The sequence below is a fragment of the Taeniopygia guttata genome, chromosome 37, assembly GCF_048771995.1.
Source record: "Taeniopygia guttata chromosome 37, bTaeGut7.mat, whole genome shotgun sequence".
NCBI classification, from domain to species: domain Eukaryota; kingdom Metazoa; phylum Chordata; class Aves; order Passeriformes; family Estrildidae; genus Taeniopygia; species Taeniopygia guttata.
In genome coordinates, this window is record NC_133062.1 from 528660 (window position 1) to 550339 (window position 21680).

Genomic DNA, 21680 nt, shown 5'->3' on the forward strand with positions numbered 1-21680 from the left:
TTTATTTCCCATTTTTCCCCATTTATTCTCTATTTTCCCATTTATTCCCAATTTATTCCCCATTTATTCCCCATTTTCCCATTAATTCCCATTTATTCCAATTTTTTCCCATTTTCCCCTCATTTATTCCCATTTTTCCAAATTTTCCCCATTTATTCCAATTTATTCCCCATTTTCCCAAATTTTCCCCATTTTCATCCATTTATTCCCCATTTCCCCCCACTTATTCCCATTTTATCCCAAATTTTCCCCATTTTCCCCATTTTTTACCCCATTTCCCCCACTTATTCCCATTTTATCCGTATTTTTCCCCATTTCCCCCCATTTTTTCCCATTTTCCCCCTTTTTTGCCCATTTATTCCCCATTTCACCCCATTTTTCCCTCATTTATTCCCATTTTTCCAAAATTTCCAAATTTATTCCCCATTTCCCCCCATTTTCCCCCCATTTATTCTATTTTTTCTCATTCTTCCCCTTTTTTACCCCATTTCCCCCCACTTAATCCAAATTTTTCCCATTTCCCCATTTTTTCCCCCATTTCCCCCATTTATTCCCATTTTATCCCAAATTTTCCCCATTTTATCCCATTTTTTCCCATTTTATCCCATTTCCCCCCATTTTTTACCATTTTCCCCCTTTTTTGCCCCATTTCCCTCCACTTATTCCCATTTTATCCCAATTTTTCCCGATTTCCCCCCATTTTTTACCATTTCCCATTTTTTTCCATTTTCCCAAATTTTTCCCATTTTCCCCCTTTTTTACCCCATTTCTCCCCACTTATTACCCATTTTTCCCCATTTCCCCCATTTTTTACCATTTTCCCCCTTTTTTCCCCCATTTCCCCCACTTATTCCCATTTTATCCCAATTTTCCCCCATTTCCCCCATTTATTCCCATTTTATCCCCATTTTTTCCCATTTTCCCCCTTTTTTACCCCATTTCTCCCCACTTATTCCCATTTTATCCAAATTTTTTCCCATTTTCCCCATTTTTTACCCCATTTCCCCCCATTTTTTACCATTTTCCCAATTTTTTTACACCATTTCCCCCCACTCATTCCCATTTTTCCCCATTTTCCCCATTTTTTAACCATTTTCCCCCTTTTTTGCCCCATTTACCCCACTTATTCCCATTTTCCCCCCATTTCCCCCATTTTTACCATTTCCCCCCTTTTTTGCCCCATTTCCCCCAATTTATCCCCATTTTTCCCCCATTCCCCAATTTTTCCCATTTCCCCCCTTTTTTACCCCATTTCCCCCACTTATTCCCATTTTATCTCAATTTTTTACCATTTTTTACCATTTCCCCCCTTTTTTACCCCATTTCCCCCACTTATTCCCATTTTATCTCAATTTTTTTTACCATTTATTCCCATTTCCCCCTTTTTTACCCCATTTCCCCCCACTTATTCCCATTTTATCCCAGTTTTTCCCCATTTCTCCCAACTTTTCCCCATTTCTCCCATTTTTAACCATTTTCCCCCTTTTTTTCCCCATTTCCAGGCTCCCCCCCCGCGGGTCCCCCCTCGGCCGCTCTGCTGCTCTCGTGTTCGGGGCTCGTGGCCTTCGTCCTCCTCCTCCTCACCTGCCTCTGCTGCAAACGCGGCGACCTCGGCTTCAAGGTGAGCCAAAATCCCCCAAATTCACCCCAAAATTCACACCAAAAAAATCCCCCAAAAAATCCCCAAAATCCTGCCCAAAAAATCAAAAATTCACCCCAAATCCCCCTCGGGGCCTTCGTCCTCCTCCTCCTCACCTGCCTCTGCTGCAAGCGCGGCGACCTCGGCTTCAAGGTGAGCCAAAATCCCCCAAATTCACCCCAAAATTCACACCAAAAAAATCCCCAAAATCCTGCCCAAAAATCCCCAAAATTCATCCCAAAAAACCCCTCAAAATTCACCCCAAAATCCCCCTCGTGGCCTTCGTCCTCCTCCTCCTCACCTGCCTCTGCTGCAAACGCGGCGACCTCGGCTTCAAGGTGAGCCAAAATCCCCCAAATTCACCCCAAAATTCACACAAAAAAAATCCCCCAAAAAATCCCCAAAAAAATCCCCCAAAAAATCCCCAAAAAATCCCCAAATTCACCCCAAATCCCCCTCGTGGCCTTCGTCCTCCTCCTCCTCACCTGCCTCTGCTGCAAGCGCGGCGACCTCGGCTTCAAGGTGAGCCAAAATCCCCCAAATTCACCCCAAAATTCACAACAAAAAAGATCCCAAAAAAAATCCCCAAAAAAATCCCCAAAAACCTGCCCAAAATCCCCAAAATTCACCCCAAATCCCCCTCGTGGCCTTCGTCCTCCTCCTCCTCACCTGCCTCTGCTGCAAGCGCGGCGACCTCGGCTTCAAGGTGAGCCAAAATCCCCCAAATTCACCCCAAAATTCACCCCCAAAAAAATCCCCAAAAAATCCCTGAAATCCTGCCCAAAAAATCAAAAATTCACCCAAAAAAAGTAGAAAAAACCCCAAAAATTCAGCCCAAAATCCCCAAAAACTGACCCCAAAAATCAAAAAATAACCCAAAATACTGAAAATTCACCCCAAAAAAACTAAAATCTTCAAAATTCACCCCCAAAAAAAACCCAAATCCTGAAAATTCAAACAAAAAAACCCAAAAAACCCCAAATTCAGCCAAAATCCCCCTCGTGGCCTTCGTCCTCCTCCTCCTCACCTGCCTCTGCTGCAAACGTGGTGACCTCGGCTTCAAGGTGAGCCAAAATCCCCCAAATTCACCCCAAAATTCACACCAAAAAAATCCCCCAAAAAATCCCTGAAATTCTGCCCAAAAAACCCAAAATTCACACAAAAAACCCTCAAAATTCACCCAAAAAAACAGAAAATTCACCCAAAAACCCACGAAAAATCGCCTCCAGAAAATCCAAAATCCTGAAAAATCACCCCAAAATCCACCCCAAAAACCCAAAATTATGAAAATTCAAACAAAAAAGCCCGAAAAATACTCAAAATTCACCGAAAAAACCACCAAAATTCACCGAAAAAACTACGAAAATTCACCCAAAAAACCCCAGAAAATTCGGCCCAAAATGCCAAAAAAAGACCCCAAAAATCAAAAAATAACCCAAAATCCTGAAAATTCACCCCAAAAAACCCAAAATCCTGAAATTTCAATCAAAAAAACCCAAAAAATCCCCAAATTCACCCCAAAATCCCTCTCGGGGCCTTCGTCCTCCTCCTCCTCACCTGCCTCTGCTGCAAACGCGGCGACCTCGGCTTCAAGGTGAGCCAAAATCCCCCAAATTCACCCCAAAATTCACCCCAAAAAAAATCCCTGAAATTTTGCCCCAAATCCCCAAAATTCACCCAAAAAAACCCTCAAAATTCACCCAAAAAACCAGAAAATTCAAACAAAAACCCATGAAAAATCACCCCCCAAAAAATCCAAAATCCTGAAAATTCACCCCAAAATCCACCCCAAAAACCCAAAATCATGAAAATTCAAACAAAAAAGCCCCAAAAATTCACTGAAAAAAACACCAAAATTTACCTCAAAAACTATGAAAATTCACCCAAAAACCCCAGAAAATTCACTCCAAAATCCCCAAAAAATGACCCCAAAAAGCAAAAAATAACCCAAAATACTGAAAATTCACCCCAAAAAACCCAAAATCCTGAAAATTCACCACAAAATCCACAAATAGGAACTAAAAAAACCAGAAAAACCCCAAAATCCTGAAAATTCACCTCCCAAATCTGGAAAATTCACCCCCAAATCCCCAAAAAAATTCCCAAAAAATTCCCCCAAAAAATTCCCCAAAAATTCCCAAAAAAAATCCCAAAAAAATCCATTCTAACACGCCAGAAATCCCCCCAAAAATTTCTAAAATTCCAAAAAAAATTCCAAAAAAATCCTAAAAAAATCCATTTTAAAACTCCAAAAATCCCCCCAAAAATTGCCAAAAAATCCCCCAAAAATTCCCAAAATTGTAAAAAAATTCCCCAAAAAATCCCATTTTAAAACCCCCAAAATCCCCCCAAAAAAATCCCAAAAATTTCCCCCAAAATTCCCAATAAAATCCATTTTAAAACCCCAAAAATCCCCCAAAAAATTCTTCAACAATTCCTCCAAAATACCCAAAAAAATCAATTTTAAAACCCGAAAAGTACCCAAAATTCCTAAAATCCCTCAAAAAATTCCAAAAAAAAAAAAAAATCCATTTTAAACCAAAAAAAAATCCCCCAAAAATTCCAAAAAAATCCAAAAACAATCCATTTAAAACCGCAAAAATCCCCCAAAAAGTCCAAAAAAATCCCCAAAAATCCGTTTTAAAACCCCCCAAAATTCCCAAAATTCCCAAAAAATTCCCAAAAAAATCCCCCAAAAATTAAAAAAAAATCCATTTTAAAACCCAAAAAATCCCCCAAAAATCCCCCCAAAATTCCCCAAAAATCCCCCAAAATTCCCCAAAAAAATCCCCAAAAAATCCATTTTACAACCCTAAAAATCTCCAATAATCCCCCAAAAAATTCCCCAAAAATTCCCAAAATTCCCAAAAAATTTTCCCAAAAATTCCAAAATTCCTGAAATTCCAAGAAAAGTCTCTGAATCCCACAAAAAATTCAAAGAAAAATCCCAAAAAATCATTTTAAAATCCCCAAAAAATCCATTTTAAAACCCCAAAAATCCCAATAAAATCCATTTTAAACCCCCAAAATTCCCAAAAATCCCCCAAATCCCCAAAATTCCCGAATTCCGGCAGGAGCTGGAGAGCCCCGAGGGGGACGAGGATTCCGGGGAATTTTCGGCGCCTCCAGAGGAATTTTCCTCCTCCTCCTCCTCCTCCTCCTGCTGCGCCCCCCCCGGAGTGTTCGTGGTGCCCCTGGAGCCCCCCCCGGGTACGGAATTGGGGCAAAAAACGGGGAAATTGGGAAAAATGGGAATAAATGGGAATTAATGGGGAAAATATGGGGGAAAATGGGGAAAAAATCGGGAAAAAATCGGGAAAAAATAGGGAAAAAATGAGGGAAAAAATGAGGGAAAAATGGGAATTAATGGGGAAAATGGGAATTAATGGGGAGAAAAATGGGGAAAAAATGGGAATAAATGGGAATAAATGGGGAAAAATAGGAAAAAATTGGAATAAATGGGAATAAATGGGAAATAAATGGGGAAAATGGGGAAAAATGGGAATAAATGGGAAAAAATGGGAAAAAATTGGGAAAATGGGGAAACATGGTGAAAAAATGGGGTTAAATGGGGAAAATGGGGAAAAATGGGAATAAATGGGGGGAAATGGGGAAAAATGGGAATAAATGGGGAATAAATGGGAAAAATGGGGGAAATGGGGGAAGAATGCGGAAAAATGAGAATAAATGGGGGAAAATGGGGGAAAAATGGGAATAAAATGGGGGAAAATATTAGAATTAATGGGGGGAAAAATGGGAATAAATGGGAAAAAATGGGAATAAATGAGGGAAAATGGGGAAAAATGGGGAATAAATGGGGAAAATGGGAATAAATGGGGAAAAATTGGGAATAAATGGGAATAAATGGGGGGGAAAATGGGAATAAATGGGGGGAAATGGGAAATAAATGGGGAAAAATGGGGGAAAATAGGGGGGAAAAATGGGAATAAATGGGGAAAAATGGGAATAAATGGGGGAAAATGGGAATTCATGGGGAAAATGGGGGGAAATGAAGAAAAATGGGGGGAAAATGGGAATAAATGGGAATAAAAGGGGAAAATGGGAATAAATAGGGAAAAATGGGGAAAAATGGGGAAAAATGGGAAAAAATGGGGAAAATGGGGAATAAATGGGGGAAAATGGGAATAAATGGGGGGAAAATGGGGAAAAATGGGAATAAATTGGGGGAAAATGGGAATAAATGGAGGGAAATGGGAATAAATGGGAAAAATGGGGGGGAAATGGGGAAAATGGGGAAAAATTGGGAAAATGGGGGAAAATGGGAATTAATGGGGGGGGAATGGGAATAAATGGGGAAAAATGGGAATAAATGGGGGAAAATTGGGAAAAATGGGAATAAATGGGGGAAATGGGAAAAAATTGGAATAATTGGGGAAAATGGGAAAAAATGGGGAAAAATGGGAATAAATGGGAGAAAATGGGGGAAATGGAAATTTTGGGTGGAAATTCAGAATTTTGGGTGGGAAAATGGGAATTCTTGGGTGGAAATTTGGGGATTTTGGATGGAAATTTTGGGATTTTGGGTGGGAATTCAGAATTTGGGGTGGAATTTTGGGAATTTGTGTGGACAATTGGTAATTTTGGGTTGGAAAATGGGAATTTTATGGGAAAAAGGGAATTCTTGGATGGAAATTTTGGGATTTGGGTGGAATTTTGGGAATTTGGGTGGAAATTTTCGAATGTTGGTGGAAAATTGGGAATTTTGGGTGGAAATTCAGAATTTTGGGTTGGAAAATGGGAATTCCTGGGTGGAAATTTCAGGATTTTGGGTGGAATTCTGGGAATTTGGGCTGAATTTCGGGGGGAATTTTGGGTGGAATTTTGGGAATTTTAGGAATTTTGGTGGGAATTTTGGGAATTCTGATGGAATTTTGGGAATTTTTCCCCCGCAGCCGCCCCGGGGCCGCCCCAGCTCAGCTTCCTGCAGGAAATCGGCACCGCCTGGTTCGGCAAGGTCGGAATTCCCGGAAAATTTGGGAATTTTGGGACTCTCTGGGGGAAAATTGGGAATTTTTGGAATTTCTGAGGAAATTTTGGGAATTTTCGAGGGAAATTTGGGGGAATTTCGGGGGTTTAATGGGTTTTTAATTTTTTTTTTGGGAAATTTTTTTATTTTTAATGAGATTTTTTGGGGATTTTTAACTTTTTTTGGGGGGGTTTTTTTTTGGTTTTAACTTTTTTTTGTGGGATATTTTTGGTTTTTAATTTTTTTTAATGGAATTTTTTGTGGTTTTTAAATTTTTCTTAATTTTTATGGGGATTTTTGGGGTTTTTAACGGGATTTTTGGTGTTTTTAATGGGTTTTTTTTAGAGTTTTAGAAGGATTTTGGGGTTTTTTATGAGATTTTTTGGATTTTTAACAGGATTTTTGGGGTTTTTAATGTTTTTTTTTAATTTTAAAAGGATTTATGAGGTTTTCATGGGATTTTGGGGGTTTCTAATGGGATTTGGGGTTTTTTTTTATTTTGATTTTTATTTTTAAGGAGATTTTTAGGATTTTTAAGAGGATTTGTAGGGTTTTTAATGGGATTTTGGGGTTTCTAATGAGATTTTTTTTTGGTTTTTAATGGGATTTTTATCGGGATTTTTGGGGGTTTTAATGGGATTTTTTTTTGGAGTTTTAATAGAATTTTTTGTGGGTTTTTAATGTGATATTTATCGGGATTTTTGGGGTTTCTAATGGGATTTTTAATGGGATTTTTGGGTTTAAATAGAATATTTTGGGTTTTTTAGTGGGATTTTTAACAGGATTTTTGGCTTTTTTTACAGGATTTTTAATGGGATTTTGGGGTTTCTAATGAGATTCTGTTTTTGGTTTTTAATGGGATTTTTTAATAGGATTATTAACAGGTTTTTTAACAGGATTTTAGTGTTTCTAATGAGATTTTTTTTTGGTTTTGAAAGGGATTTTTAATGGGATTTTTAACAGGATTTTTAACAGGATTTTGGGGTTTCTAATGAGATTTTTTTTTTGTTTTTAATGGGATTTTTAAAAGGATTTTTAACAGGATTTTAGGTTTTCTAACGAGATTTTTTTGTTGTTTTTAATGGGATTTTTAATGGGATTTTTAACAGGATTTTAGGTTTTCTAATGAGATTTTTGTTGTTTTTAATGTGATTTTTAACAGGATTTTTAACAGGTATTTGGGGTTTCTAATGAGATTTTTTTTATTATTTTTAATGGGATTTTTATTGGAATTTATGGGGGTTTTTTTTAGAGTTTTAAGAGGATTTTTTGTGGGTTTTTAATGGGATTTTTATTGGGATTTTTGGGGTTTTTAATGGGATTTTTGGGTTTAAATAGAATATTTTGGGGTTTTTAGTGGGATTTTTAACAGGATTTTTAACAGGATTTTGGGGTTTCTAATGAGATTTTTTTTTGGCTTTTAATGGGATTTTTAACATGATTTTTAACAGGTTTTTTAACAGGATTTTGGGGTTTCTAACGAGATTTTTTTCTTGTTTTTAATGGGATTTTTAATGGGATTTTTAATGGGATTTTTAACAGGATTTTGGTGTTTCTAACAAGATTTTTTTGTTGTTTTTTATGGGATTTTTAATAGGATTTTTTAAAGGATTTTTAACAGGATTTGTAACAGGATTTTGGGGTTTCTAATGAGATTTTTTTGGTTTGTTTTTAATGAGATTATTAATGCGATTTTTAACAGGATTTTTAATAAGATTTTAGTGTTTCTAATGAGATTTTTTTTTGTTTTTAAAGGGATTTTTAATGGGATTTTTAACGGGATTTTTAACAAGATTTTAGTGTTTTTAACGAGAATTTTTTTTTGTTTTTAATGGAATTTTTAACGGGATTTTTAACAGGATATTTTAGCAGGATTTTTAACAGGATTTTTAACAAGATTTTAGTGTTTCTAACGAGATTTTTTTTTATTTTTAATGGGATTTTTAACAGGATTTTTAACACGATTTTGGGGTTTCTAATGAGTTTTTTTTTGTTTTTTTAAATAGGATTTTTAACAGGATTTTTAACAGGATTTTAGGTTTTCTAACAAGATTTTTTTGTTGTTTTTTATGGGATTTTTAATAGGATTTTTTAAAGGATTTTTAACAGGATTTTTAACAGGATTTTGTGGTTTCTAACGATATTTTTTTTTTGTTTTTCATGGGATTTTTAATGGGATTTTTAATGTGATTTTTAACAAGATTTTAGTGTTTTTAACAAGAATTTTTTTGGGGTTTTAATGGGATTTTTAACAGGATTTTTAACAGGATTTTTAACAGGATTTTTAACAGGATTTTGTGGTTTCTAATGAGATTTTTTTTTGTTTTTCATGGGATTTTTAATGGGATTTTTAATGTGATTTTTAACAAGATTTTAGTGTTTTTAACGAGAATATTTTTTGGTTTTTAATGGGATTTTTAACGGGATTTTTAACAGGATTTTTAACACGATTTTGGGGTTTCCAATAAGATTTTTTTTTATTTTTAAAGGGATTTTTAACAGGATTTTAGATTTTCTAATTAGATTTTTTTTAATGTGATTTTTAACGGGATTTTTGCATTTTTAATGGGAATTTTTGTATTTTAATGAAATTTTGGGGGATTTTAATTTAAATATTTAATTTTTTTCTATGGGGGGCTGTCAGGGCCGTACTTTTCCCGTGTGGATTTTGGCTTTTTTTGGCTTTTTTCAGGTGATTTTGGGGGAGCTGCGGGGGGGCCCCGGCCCGGCCCCGGTGGTGCTGAAGGAGCTTCGGGCGGGGGCCGAGACCCCCGAGCGGAGACGGTTCCTGGCCGAGGCCGAGCCCTACAGGTACCCAAAATCCCCCAAAATCACCCCAAAAACACAGCAGAAAATAGCCCAAAAACATTCCAAAGTAGCCAAAAAAAAACCAGCTGAAAATAGGAAAAAATAGCACAAAAACAACCCAAAATACCCCAAAAAAACCCCAAAAAATAGCAAAAAATACCCCAAAAATACAAATGAAAATACCCCAAAAACATCCCGAAATAGCCCAAAAAAACCAGACAAAAATACCCAAAAATACAAAAAAAAACCCAGCAAAAAATAGCAAAAATACCAAAAAAAAAAAAACAGCCAAAAATAGCAAAAAATACCCCAAAAAAAAGGGCCAAAAATACCCCAAAAATACAACAGAAAATACCACAAAACCATCCCGAAATAGCCCAAAAAAAAGCCAGCGAAAAATACCCAAAAATAGCCAAAAAAAACCAGCCAAAAATAGCAAAAATACCTCAAAAAAAAACTAGATAAAAATACTCAAAAATACTCCCAAAAACCCCCAAAATCACCCCAAAAACACAACAGAATTACCCCAAAAACACCCCGAAATAGCCCAAAAAAAACCAGCCAAAAATAGCAAAAATAGCCAAAAAAAAACCCAGCCAAAAATAGCAAAAAATAGCCCCAAGAAACCCCAAAATCACCCCAAAAATACAACAGAAATGACCCCAAAACCACCCCAAAAATACAACAAAAAATACCCCAAAAACATCCCAAAATACCCCAAAAACAAACACCCAAAAATAGCAAAAAATACCCCCAAAACACCCTGAAATAGCCCAAAAATGGCCAAAACCACCGGGTGAAATTTGGGGTATTTTGGGACGGAATTTTGGGTGAAATTTGGGGGATTTCGGATGGAATTTGGGGAACTTTGGGCAGAATTTTGGGTGAAATTTGGGGCATTTTGGGCGGGATTTTGGGTGAAATTTGAGGGATTTGGGGCAGAATTTTGGGTGAAATTTGGGGGATTTTGGGACAGAATTTTGGGTGACTTTTGGGTGAAATTTGGGGGATTTGGGGTGAAATTTTGGGTTAAATTTGTGGATTTTGGGTCCCCAGGACCCTGCGCCACCTGAACCTGCTGCGGATTTTGGGTGAAATTTGGGGGATTTTGGGCCGGATTTAGGGTGGAATTTGGGTGGATTTTGGGACAGAATTTTGGGTGAAATTTGGGCCAGATTTTGGGCAGAATTTTGGGGATTTTGGGTGAAATTTGGGGTGAAATTTGGGGGATTTTGGGTGAATTTTGGGTGAAATTTGGGGAATTTTGGGCGGAATTTTGGGCAGTATTTGGGGGATTTTTGGGACAGAATTGTGGGTGAATTTTGGGTGAATTTTGGGTGAAATTTTGTGAATTTTGGGTCTCCCCAGGACCCTGCGGCACCCGAACCTGCTGCGGATTTTGGGTGAAATTTGGGGCATTTTTGCTGGAATTTTGGGTGGAATTTGGGCCGGATTTTGGGTGAAATTTGGGGGATTTTGGGACACAATTTTGGGTGAAATTTGGGGTATTTGGGGCCGGATTTTGGGTGAAATTTTGGGTGAAATTTGGGGTATTTTGGGTCCCCAGGAGGCTGCGGCACCCGAACCTGCTGCGGATTTTGGGTGAAATTTGGGGCGGAATTTTTGCCTGAATTTTGGGTGAAATTTGGGGAATTTTTGCCTGGATTTTGAGTGAATTTTGGGTGAAATTTGGAGCATTTTTGGCCAGAATTTTGGGTGAAATTTGGGGTATTTTGGGTCCCCAGGAGGCTGCGGCACCCGAACCTGCTGCGGATTTTGGGTGAAATTTGGGTGATCTTGAGCAGAATTTTGGGCGGAATTTTGGGTGAATTTTGGCTGAAATTTGGGGGATATTGGGACACAATTTTGGGTGAATTTTGGATGAAATTTGGGTGAAATTTTGGGTTAAATTTTGTGGATTTTGGGTCCCCAGGAGGCTGCGGCACCCGAACCTGCTGCGCTGCCTCGGGGGGTGTCGGGAGCGCCCCCAACTGCTCGTCTGGGAGTTCTGCCAACTGGTGAGAATTTCGGAATTTCGGGAATTTTGGGGAACTTTTGGGGAATTTTGGGGAATTTGGGGGATTTTGGGGGATTTTGGGGGGATTTTTGGAAGGTTTGGGGGGGTCCTGGAGGGGTTTTGGGGGGAATTTAGGGAAGTTTTGGGGGGGTTTAGGGAATTTTTAGGGGAGTTTGGGGGGAATTTCGGGGAAAATTTTGGGAATTTTGGGAGAATTTTGGGGGTTTTTTGGGGTAATTTTTGTGGTTTTTGAGGCATTTGGGTTTTTTTGGGGGTAATTTGGGTTTTTTTGGGGTAACTTTTGTGGTTTTTGAGATATTTCGGGTTTTCTGTGGCTAATTTGGTTTTTTGGGGTAATTTTTAAGTTTTTTTTGAGGCATTTGGGGTTTTTTGGGGGTATTTCTTTTTTTGGGGGTAATTTTTGTGTTTTTTGAGGTATTTGGGGGTTTTTTTGGGGTAATTTGATTTTTTTTGGGTAACCGTGGTTTTTTTGAGGTATTTTGGGGTTTTTTGGGGAAATAATTTGGTTTTTTTGCTGTAATTTCGTGGGGTTTTTTTTAAATTAAATTTTGATTTAATTTCCCTTTAATTGCTGTTATTTTTGGGGTAAATTTCTGTATTTTTTCTCTCCCCAGGGGGACCTGAAGCGTTACCTGGGGGGGTTTTGGGTGCAATTTTTTGCCTTTTTTCGCTGTAATTTTGGGGTTATTTTGGTTTTTTTTCTTTAATTAAACGTTGCGTTAATTTTCCTTTAATTGTTGGGATTTTTGGGGTAAGTGTTGTGTTTTTTGGGGTATTTCGGGATTTTTACAGTAATTTGGGATTTTTTTGGTAACTGTGTGGTTTTTTTGAGGTATTTTTCAGTTTTTTGGGGTATTTCGGGATTTTTAGGGTAATTTGGGGTTTTTTGGGTAACTGTGTGGTTTTTTGAGGTATTTTTTGGGTTTTTTAGGGTGATTTGGGTTTTTTTGGGTAATTTTTGGGTTTTTCTGAGGTATTTTGATTTTTTTGGGGGATAATTCAGTTTTTTGGTGTCATTTTTGTGGTTCTTGAGGTATTTTGGGGTTTTTTGGGGGGGATAATTTGGTTTTTTGGAGGGATAATTTGGTTTTTTCTCTGTAATTTCGGTTTTTTTTTGTTTTTTATTAATTTGAAGTTATTTTCCCTTTAATTGCTGATATTTTTGGGGTAAATTTTGTTATTTTTTTCCCTCGCAGGGGGACCTGAAGCGTTTCCTGGGGGGGGTTGGGGTACAATTTTTTGCGTTTTTTCGCTGTAATTTCGGGGTTTTTTTTTTTAATTAAATGTTGATTTAATTTCCCTTTAATTGCTGGGATTTTTGGGGTAATTTTTGTGTTTTTTGAGGTATTTTGGGTTTTTCAGGGTAATTTTGGGGGATTTTGGAGGTATTTCAGTTTTTTGGGGGGTAATTTGGGGTTTTTTTGGGTAATTTTTGTGGTTTTTGAGGCATTTTGGGTTTTTTGGGGGGTAATTCAGTTTTTTGGGGTCATTTTTGGGTTTTTTTGAGGTATTTCAGGTTTATTGGTGTAATTTTTGTCTTTTTTGGGGGGTAATTTGGGGGTTTTGGGTGCAATTTTTTGCCTTTTTTCGCTGTAATTTCGTGGGTTTTTGGGTTTTTTTAAATGTTGATTTAATTTCCCTTTAATTGCCGATATTTTTGGGGTAAATTTCTGTGTTTTTTCCCTCCCAGGGGGACCTGAAGCGTTACCTGGGGGGGTTTGGGTTGAAATCGAGGGATTTTGGGATCCGGCTCCATTGAGAGTTTTTTGGGGTTTGGGGTGGGGGTTTTGGGGTTATTTAGGGGATTTTGGGGGTAATTTGGGTTTTTTTTTTTTCAATTTTTGTGTTTTATGAGATATTTTTAGTATTTGGGGGTAAATTTTAGGGTTTTCTAAGTATTTGTGGGTTTTTTTGAGGTATTTTGTGTTTTTTGGGTAACTGTGTGGGTTTTTTGAGGTATTTTCCGGTTTTTTTGGGTTATTTGGTTTTTTGGGGTAATTTTTGTGTTTTTTGAGGTTTTTTGGGGTAATTTGGGATGTTTTTTGTAACTGTGTGGTTTTTTTGAGGTATTTTTCAGTTTTTTGGGGTAATTTTTGGGGTTTTTTGAGGTATTTCGGGGTTTTTTGGTGGGATAATTTGGTTTTTTCACTGTAATTTCGGGTTTTTTTCCTTCTATTTAATTTCTATTTAATTTCCATTTAATTGCTGGTATTTTTGGGGTAAATTTGAGTGTTTTTTGAGGTATTTGGGGGTTTTTTGGGGGGTAATTTGGGTGGTTTGGGTGCAATTTTTTGCCTTTTTTTGCTGTAATTTCGTTGTTTTTTTTAATTAAATTTTTTTTTAATTTCCCTTGAATTGTTATTATTTTTGGGGTAAAATTCTGTGTTTTTTTCTCTCCCAGGGGGACCTGAAGCGTTACCTGCGCGCTCAGAGGGGCACCGGAGCCCCCCGAGATTTGGGGACGCTGCAGCGCTTCGCTCTGGAGGTGACGCGGGGACTGCGGCACCTGCACCGCCACGGCTTCGTCCACAGGTACCAAAATCCACGGAATTCACCCCAAAATCGTCCCCAAAAAAAATCCCGTTAAAATAAAAAAAATCCCGTAAAAATCACGTTAAAATTTAAAAAAATCCGGTAAAAATCACGTTAAAAATCCCATTAAAATAGATCTGCACCGCCACGGCTTCGTCCACAGGTACCAAAATACACGGAATTCACCCCAAAATCCTCCCACAAAAAACATCACGTGAAAATGAAAAAAAATCTGGTAAAAATCCCATTAAAAATCCTGTAAAAATAAAAAAAAATTTGGTAAAAATCCCGTTAAAATAAAAAAAATCCGGTAAAAATCACGTTAAAATTAAAAAAAAAAATCCGGTAAAAATCACGCTAAAATTAAAAAAAAATTCCATAAAAATGAAAAAAATCCCGTTAAAATAAAAAAAATCCCATTAAGAATGCTCTTAAAAATAAAAAAAATCCCGTTAAAAATCCCATTAAAATCAAAGAAATTCCATTAAAAATAAAAAAAAAAAATTTAATAAAATCCCGTAAAAATGAAAAAAAAATCCCATTAAAAATACCATTAGAATAAAAAAAATCCCATTAAAATTAAAAAAAAATACTTTAAAAAAATCCCATAAGAATTAAAGAAATCCCATTGAAAATAAAAAAATTTTTAAAAATCCCATAAAAATTAAAGAAATCCCATTAAAAAGAAAGAAATCCCATTAAAATTAAAGAAATCAAATTAAAAATGAAAAAAAAAAATCCCACATAAAAAAACCCATAAAAATTAAAGAAATCCCATTAAAATTAAAGAAATCCCATTAAAAATAAATTTTTCTTCCCAACTTTCTCTATTTTCCTCAAATTTCAGGATTTCCTCCCAATATTTTGTGAATTTCCCCCAAAATTCTGGGATTTTTTTCCGCAATTATTGGTGTTATTCCCCCCCAAATTCCTCTATTTTTTCTCCAAAATTTCTCCGTTTTTCCCCAAATTTTGGGATTTTTCCCCCCAAATTTCTCCATTATTCCCCCCTTTCCTTATTTTTCCCAAATTTGAGGATTTTCCCCAATTTTTGGGACTTTCCCCAATATTTTGTCATTTTCCCCCAATATTCTGGGGTTTTTTCCCCAATTATTGGTGTTTTTTTCCCCAAAATTTCTTCGGTTTTCCCCAAATTTTGGGATTTTTTTCCCCAAATTCCTCTATTTTTCCCCCAAATTTCAGGATTTTCCCCAAATTCTGTGATTTTCCCCCAATTTTTGGGATGTCCTCCCAATATTTTGTGATTTTCCCCGAAAATTCTGGGATTTTTTTTCCCCAATTATTGGTGGTTTTTTTCCCCAATATTTCTCCTTTTTTCCCCAAGTTTTGGGATTTTTTCCCCCAAATTTCTCCATTTTTGTCCCAAATTTTGTGATTTTCCCCAATATTTTGTGATTTTCCCCGAAAATTCTGAGATTTTTTTCCCCAATTATTGGTGGTTTTTTTCCCCAAAATTTCTCCTTTTTTCCCCAAATTTTGGGATTTTTCCCCCGAATTCCTCTATTTTTCCCCCAAATTTTTGGATTTTCCCCCAATTTTTAGGATTTCCTCCCAATATTTTGTGATTTTCCCCGAAAATTCTGTGATTTTTTTCCCCAATAATTGGTGTTTTTTTTCCCAAAAGTTCTCCGTTTTTCCCCAAATTTTGGGATTTTTCCCCCGAATTCCTCTATTTTTCCCCCAAATTTCAGGATTTTCCCCGATTTTTGTCATTTTCCCCCAAAATTCTGGGATTTTTTCCCCGATTATTGGTGTATTTCCCCCCAAATTCCTCTATTTTTTCTCCAAAATTTCTCCTTTTTTCCCCAAATTTGGGGATTTTTTTCCCCAAATTTCAGGATTTTCCCCGATTTTTGTGATTTTCCCCCAAAATTCTGGGATTTTTTTCCCCAATTATTGGTGGTTTTTTTCCCCAAATTTCTCTATTTTTTCTCCAAATTTTCTCCGTTTTTTCCCCAAAATTTGGGATTTTTTCCCCAAATTTTGTGGGTTTTTTCCCCAAATTCCTCTATTTTTCCCCCAAATTTTTGTATTTTCCCAAAATTCCGTGGTTTTCCCCCATTTTGGTGCTCCCGCAGCGACCTGGCGCTCCGGAACGTTCTGCTGAGCTCGGAGCTGACGGCGCGAATCGGCGACTACGGCCTCGGCCCCGCCCTCTACCGCGTCAGTTCGGGGCAAAAAACCGAAATTTTGGGGCTTGGGGGGATTGGGGGAATTTTGGGGGATTTTTGGGGAGATTTTGGGGAGATTTTGGGGGAATTTTTGGTGGGTTTTGGGGGGATTTGGGGGGATTTTTGGGGGGATTTTAGGACATTTTGGGGGATTTTGGGGGGATTTTTTGGGGGGATTTTTGGTGGGTTTGCGGGGATTTTGGGGGGATTTTGGGACATTTTGAGGAATTTTTTGGGAATTTGGGGATTTTTGGGGGAATTTGGGGGGATTTTCGGGGGATTTTTTGGGGGGTTTGGGGTCATTTTTGGGAGTAAAATCTGGGATTTTGGGGAGGTTTTAGAGGGTCTTGTCAGGAAATTTTGGTGGAGTTTTGGGGATTTTGGAGGATTTTGGAGGGGATTTTGGGACATTTTTGGGGATTTTTGGTGGGTTTCGGGGATTTTGGGGACATTTTGGGGGATTTTTGGTGGGTTTGAGGGATTTTGGGGGATTTTTAGGGGGAAAATCCGGGATTTTGGGGGAGGTTTTAGGTGGTTTTAGGGGGTTTTGTTGGGAGATTTTGGGGGATTTTGGGGGGATTTTGGGGGGATTTTTGGACATTTTGGGGGGTTTTTGGTGGGTTTGGGGGGATTTTGAGGGGGATTTTGGGGGATTTTTTGGGGGGATTTTGGGACATTTTGGGGGATTTTGGGGGGGATTTTGGGGAGAAAATACAGGATTTTGGGGGGATTTTTGGGCAGAAAATCCGGGATTTTGCAGAGGTTTTAGGGGGTTTTGTCAGGAAATTTGGGGGATTTTGGGGGGATTTTGGAGGATTTTTGGGGGGATTGGGGGACATTTTGGGGAATTTCGGGGGGATTTTGGGTGGAATTTTGGGAAATTTTAGGAAATTTCGGGAAATTTGGGGATTTTGGGCACTATGAGGACATCAGATTTTACCTGAATTTTGCCATATTTTCGCGCAAACTGCTGGGAATTTTGGGGGAATTTCGGGGGAATTTTGGAGGATTTTTGGGGGGATTTTGGGACATTTTGAGGGATTTGGTGGGATTTTTAGTGGGTTTTGGGGAATTTTGGGAAATTTGGGAAATTTGGGGAAATTTGGGGATTTTGAGGACATCAGAAAACCGCGGAATTCCGCATGAATTTTCCGTGAATTCTGCCCAAATTTTACCGTAATTTTGCCATAATTTTGCCACATTTTCACGCAAACCCCTGGGAATTCTGGGAATTTGGGTGGAATTTCATGGAATTTTGGGAAATTTTGGGAAATTTGGGGATTTTGGGGTTTTTGGGGACATCAAAAAACCGCGGAATTCCACATCGATTTTGCCCGAATTTTGCCGTATTTTCACGCATACCCCTGGGAATTTTGGGGGAATTTCGAGGGAATTTCGGGGGGATTTTGGGACATTTGGGGGAGATTTTGTGGGGGATTTTCGGTGGGTTTAGGGGAATTTTGGGACATTTTGGGGGATTTGGGGGGGATTTTTGGGGGAATTTTGGGACATTTTGGGGGGATTTTTGGGGGAAATCGGGGATTTTGGGGGATTTTTCGTGGGTTTGGGGGGATTTTGGGGGGATTTTGTTGGGAGATTTTGGTGGAGTTTTGGGGTTTTTGGGGGACTTTGGGGGGATTTTTGGTGGGTTTTGTGAAATTTGGGAAATTTTGTGAAATCTGGAAAATTTGGGGAATTTTGAGGGATTTTGGGCACTTTGAGAACACCAGAAAACCGCGTCCTTCAACATCAATTTCGGCCGAAATTCGACGTATTTTCGCTGGAATTTCGCTGGAATTTCACTGGAATTTTGCAGGAATTTCACTGGAATTTCGCTGAAATTTCACTGGAATTTCCCGTAATTCCCAAAATTCCCGAAATTCCCGAAATTCCCCGTTTTCCCGCCCGCAGGAGGATTATTTCACGGCCTCCGGGCTCACTCCGCCGCTGCCGCTGCGCTGGATGGCGCCGGAGCTGCTGAGCCGCGGAACGACGGAAACGACGGAAAACACGGAAAAAACGGAAAAAACAGAAAAAACGGAAAAAACGGAAAAAACAGAAAAAACGGAAAAAACGGAAAAAACGGAAAAAACGGGAACGTTTGAGGGGTCGGAGGGGTCGGAGGTGTTGGAGGTGGCGCCGCACAGCCCCGAGAGCAACGTCTGGTACGGGGGATTTTGGGGGATTTTGGGATTTTGGGATTTTGGGAACATTTCGGGACTTTGGGGGATTTGGGGACTTAAGGGAGGTTGGGGGGATTTGGGATATTTGGGGGATTTGGGGGATTTTGGGGATTTTGGAGGATTTTGGGGGATTTGGGGGATTTGGGGATTTTGAGGGATTTGGGGACTTCAGGGGGATTTGGGGGTTTTGGGCACTTTGGGGGATTTGGGAGGATTTAGGGACATTTGGGACATTTGGGGACTTTGGCGGATTTGGGGGATTTGGGGACATTGGGGGATTTGGGATGTTTGAGGGATTTGGAGGATTTGGGAAGTTTGGAGGATTTTGGGGATTTTGGGGGATTTGGGGACTTTGGGGGGATTTGGGGACATTTGAGGATATTTGGGACTTTGGGGGATTTGGGGACGTTTGGGCAATTTGAGGGGATTTTGGGGGTTTGGGGGATTTGGGGGATTTGGGCACTTTGGGCACTTTGGGGGGATTTGGGAATGTTTTGGGGATTTGGGGGATTTAGGGGGATTTTGGGAATTTTCAGGGACTTTGGAGGATTTTGGGAGATTTCGGGACATTGGGGGATTTGGGGGATTTAGGGACTTTTGGGGTTTTGGGGGAATTTCGGGACTTTTGGGGACTTTTGGGGATTTGGGACATTTGGGAACATTTCGGGACTTTGGGGGGATTTGGGGGGATTTGGGGACACTTTGGGGATTGGAGGATTTGGTGACCCCGAGGTGACACTGATGGTGGCATTGTCCCCTCAGGGCTCTGGGGGTGACCCTGGGGGGGTTTGGTGACCCTGATGACCCCGAGGTGACACTGATGGTGGCATTGTCCCCTCAGGGCTCTGGGGGTGACCCTGGGGGGGTTTGGTGACCCCGGGGAGGTGACATTGGTGACACTGATGGTGGCATTGTCCCCTCTGTCCCCTCGTGGGTGACCCTGGGGGGGTTTGGTGACCTCGGTGACCCCGAGGTGACACTGAGGGTGGCATTGTCCCCTCAGGGCTCTGAGGGTGACCCTGGGGGGGTTTGGTGACCTCGGTGACCCCGAGGTGACACTGATGGTGGCATTGTCCCCTCAGGGCTCTGGGGGTTACCCTGGGGGGGTTTGGTGACCCCGGTGACCTCGAGGTGACACTGAGGGTGGCATTGTCCCCTCTGTCCCTCATGGGTGACCCTGGGGGGGTTTGGTGACCTCGGTGACCCCGAGGTGACACTGATGGTGGCATTGTCCCCTCAGGGCGTTGAGGGTGACCCTGGGGGGGTTTGGTGACCTTGGTGACCTCGAGGTGACACCGATGGTGGCATTGTCCCCTCAGGGCTCTGGGGGTGACCCTGGGGGGGTTTGGTGACCTCGGTGACCCTGAGGTGACACTGATGGTGGCATTGTCCCCTCTGTCCCCTCAGGGCCCTGGGGGTGACCCTGGGGGGGTTTGGTGACCTCGGGGACCCCGAGGTGACACTGATGGTGGCATTGTCCCCTCAGGGCCCTGGGGGTGACCCTGGGGGGGTTTGGTGACCCCAAGGTGACCTCGGTGACCCCGAGGTGACACTGATGGTGGCATTGTCCCCTCAGGGCGCTGGGGGTGACCCTGGGGGGGTTTGGTGACCCCAGGGAGGTGACAATGGTGACATTGGTGACACTGATGGTGGCATTGTCCCCTCAGGGCTCTGGGGGTGACCCTGGGGGGGTTTGGTGACCCCGGTGACACCGAGGTGACACTGATGGTGGCATTGTCCCCTCAGGGCCCTGGGGGTGACCCTGGGGGGGTTTGGTGACCCCGGGGAGGTGACAATGGTGACATTGGTGACATTGATGGTGGCATTGTCCCCTCAGGGCGCTGGGGGTGACCCTGGGGGGGTTTGGTGACCCCGGGGAGGTGACAATAGTGACATTGGTGACACTGATGGTGGCATTGTCCCCTCTGTCCCCTCAGGGCTCTGGGGGTGACCCTGGGGGGGTTTGGTGACCTCGGTGACCGCGAGGTGACACTGATGGTGGCATTGTCCCCTCTGTCCCCTCGTGGGTGACCCTGGGGGGGTTTGGTGACCTCGGTGACCCCGAGGTGACACTGATGGTGGCATTGTCCCCTCAGGGCTCTGGGGGTGACCCTGGGGGGGTTTGGTGACCCCAGGGAGGTGACAATGGTGACATTGGTGACACTGATGGTGGCATTGTCCCCTCTGTCCTCTCAGGGCCCTGGGGGTGACCCTGGGGGGGTTTTGGTGACCTCGGTGACCCCGAGGTGACACTGAGGGTGGCATTGTCCCCTCTGTCCCCTCAGGGCTCTGGGGGTGACCCTGGGAGGGTTTTGGTGACCTCGGTGACCCCGAGGTGACACTGATGGTGGCATTGTCCCCTCAGGGCCCTGGGGGTGACCCTGGGGGGGTTTTGGTGACCTCGGTGACCCCGAGGTGACACTGATGGTGGCATTGTCCCCTCTGTCCCCTCGTGGGTGACCCTGGGGGGGTTTGGTGACCTCGGTGACCCCGAGGTGACACTGATGGTGGCATTGTCCCCTCAGGGCTCTGGGGGTGACCCTGGGGGGGGTTTGGTGACCTCGGTGACCCCGAGGTGACACTGATGGTGGCATTGTCCCCTCAGGGCTCTGGGGGTGACCCTGGGGGGGTTTGGTGACCCCGGGGAGGTGACATTGGTGACACTGATGGTGGCATTGTCCCCTCTGTCCCCTCAGGGCTCTGGGGGTGACCCTGGGGGGGTTTGGTGACCCCGGGGAGGTGACATTGGTGACATTGGTGACACTGACGGTGGCATTGTCCCCTCAGGGCCCTGGGGGGGGTTTGGTGACCCCGAGGTGACCTCGGTGACCCCGAGGTGACACTGATGGTGGCATTGTCCCCTCAGGGCGTTGGGGGTGACCCTCTGGGAGCTCCTGGAGTGGGGGTCTCGGCCCCTCCCCCACCTCTCGGACCTTCAGCTCCTCGGGCGCCTCCGGAGCCGACGACCCCCAGAACTGCCCCGACCCCGGGTGGCACTGCCACCCCCATGGTGAGGGGACATTGGGGACATCGGGGGGATTGGGGACATTGGGGACATTGGGGGGATTGGGGACATTGGGGACATTGGGGGGATTGGGGACATTGGGGACATTGGGGGGTTTGGGGACATCAGGGACATTGGGGACATCGGGGACATTGGGGACATCGGGGACATTGGGGACATTGGGGACAGTGGGGACATTGGGGGGATTGGGGACATTTGGGGACATTTGGGGGGTTTGGGGACATTGGGGGATTTGGGACATTGGGGACATTGGGGACATCGGGGACAGCGGGGGGG

The 21680-nt window shown here is 41.6% G+C and overlaps 1 protein-coding gene across 1 annotated transcript in view; it reads left to right on the forward strand.

Moving 5' to 3' along the window:
* Positions 1 to 21680, forward strand: part of LOC115491548 (uncharacterized) — a 37202-nt gene that overhangs the window by 1221 nt on the left and 14301 nt on the right. Inside the window, exons 2-10 of the mRNA XM_072921441.1 lie at positions 1503 to 1621; positions 4714 to 4849; positions 6553 to 6614; positions 9319 to 9437; positions 11368 to 11452; positions 13874 to 14004; positions 16104 to 16188; positions 18108 to 18361; positions 21246 to 21389. Of these exons, the coding sequence (XP_072777542.1) occupies positions 1503 to 1621; positions 4714 to 4849; positions 6553 to 6614; positions 9319 to 9437; positions 11368 to 11452; positions 13874 to 14004; positions 16104 to 16188; positions 18108 to 18361; positions 21246 to 21389 (1135 nt within the window). The remainder of the gene's footprint in view (positions 1 to 1502; positions 1622 to 4713; positions 4850 to 6552; positions 6615 to 9318; positions 9438 to 11367; positions 11453 to 13873; positions 14005 to 16103; positions 16189 to 18107; positions 18362 to 21245; positions 21390 to 21680) is intronic.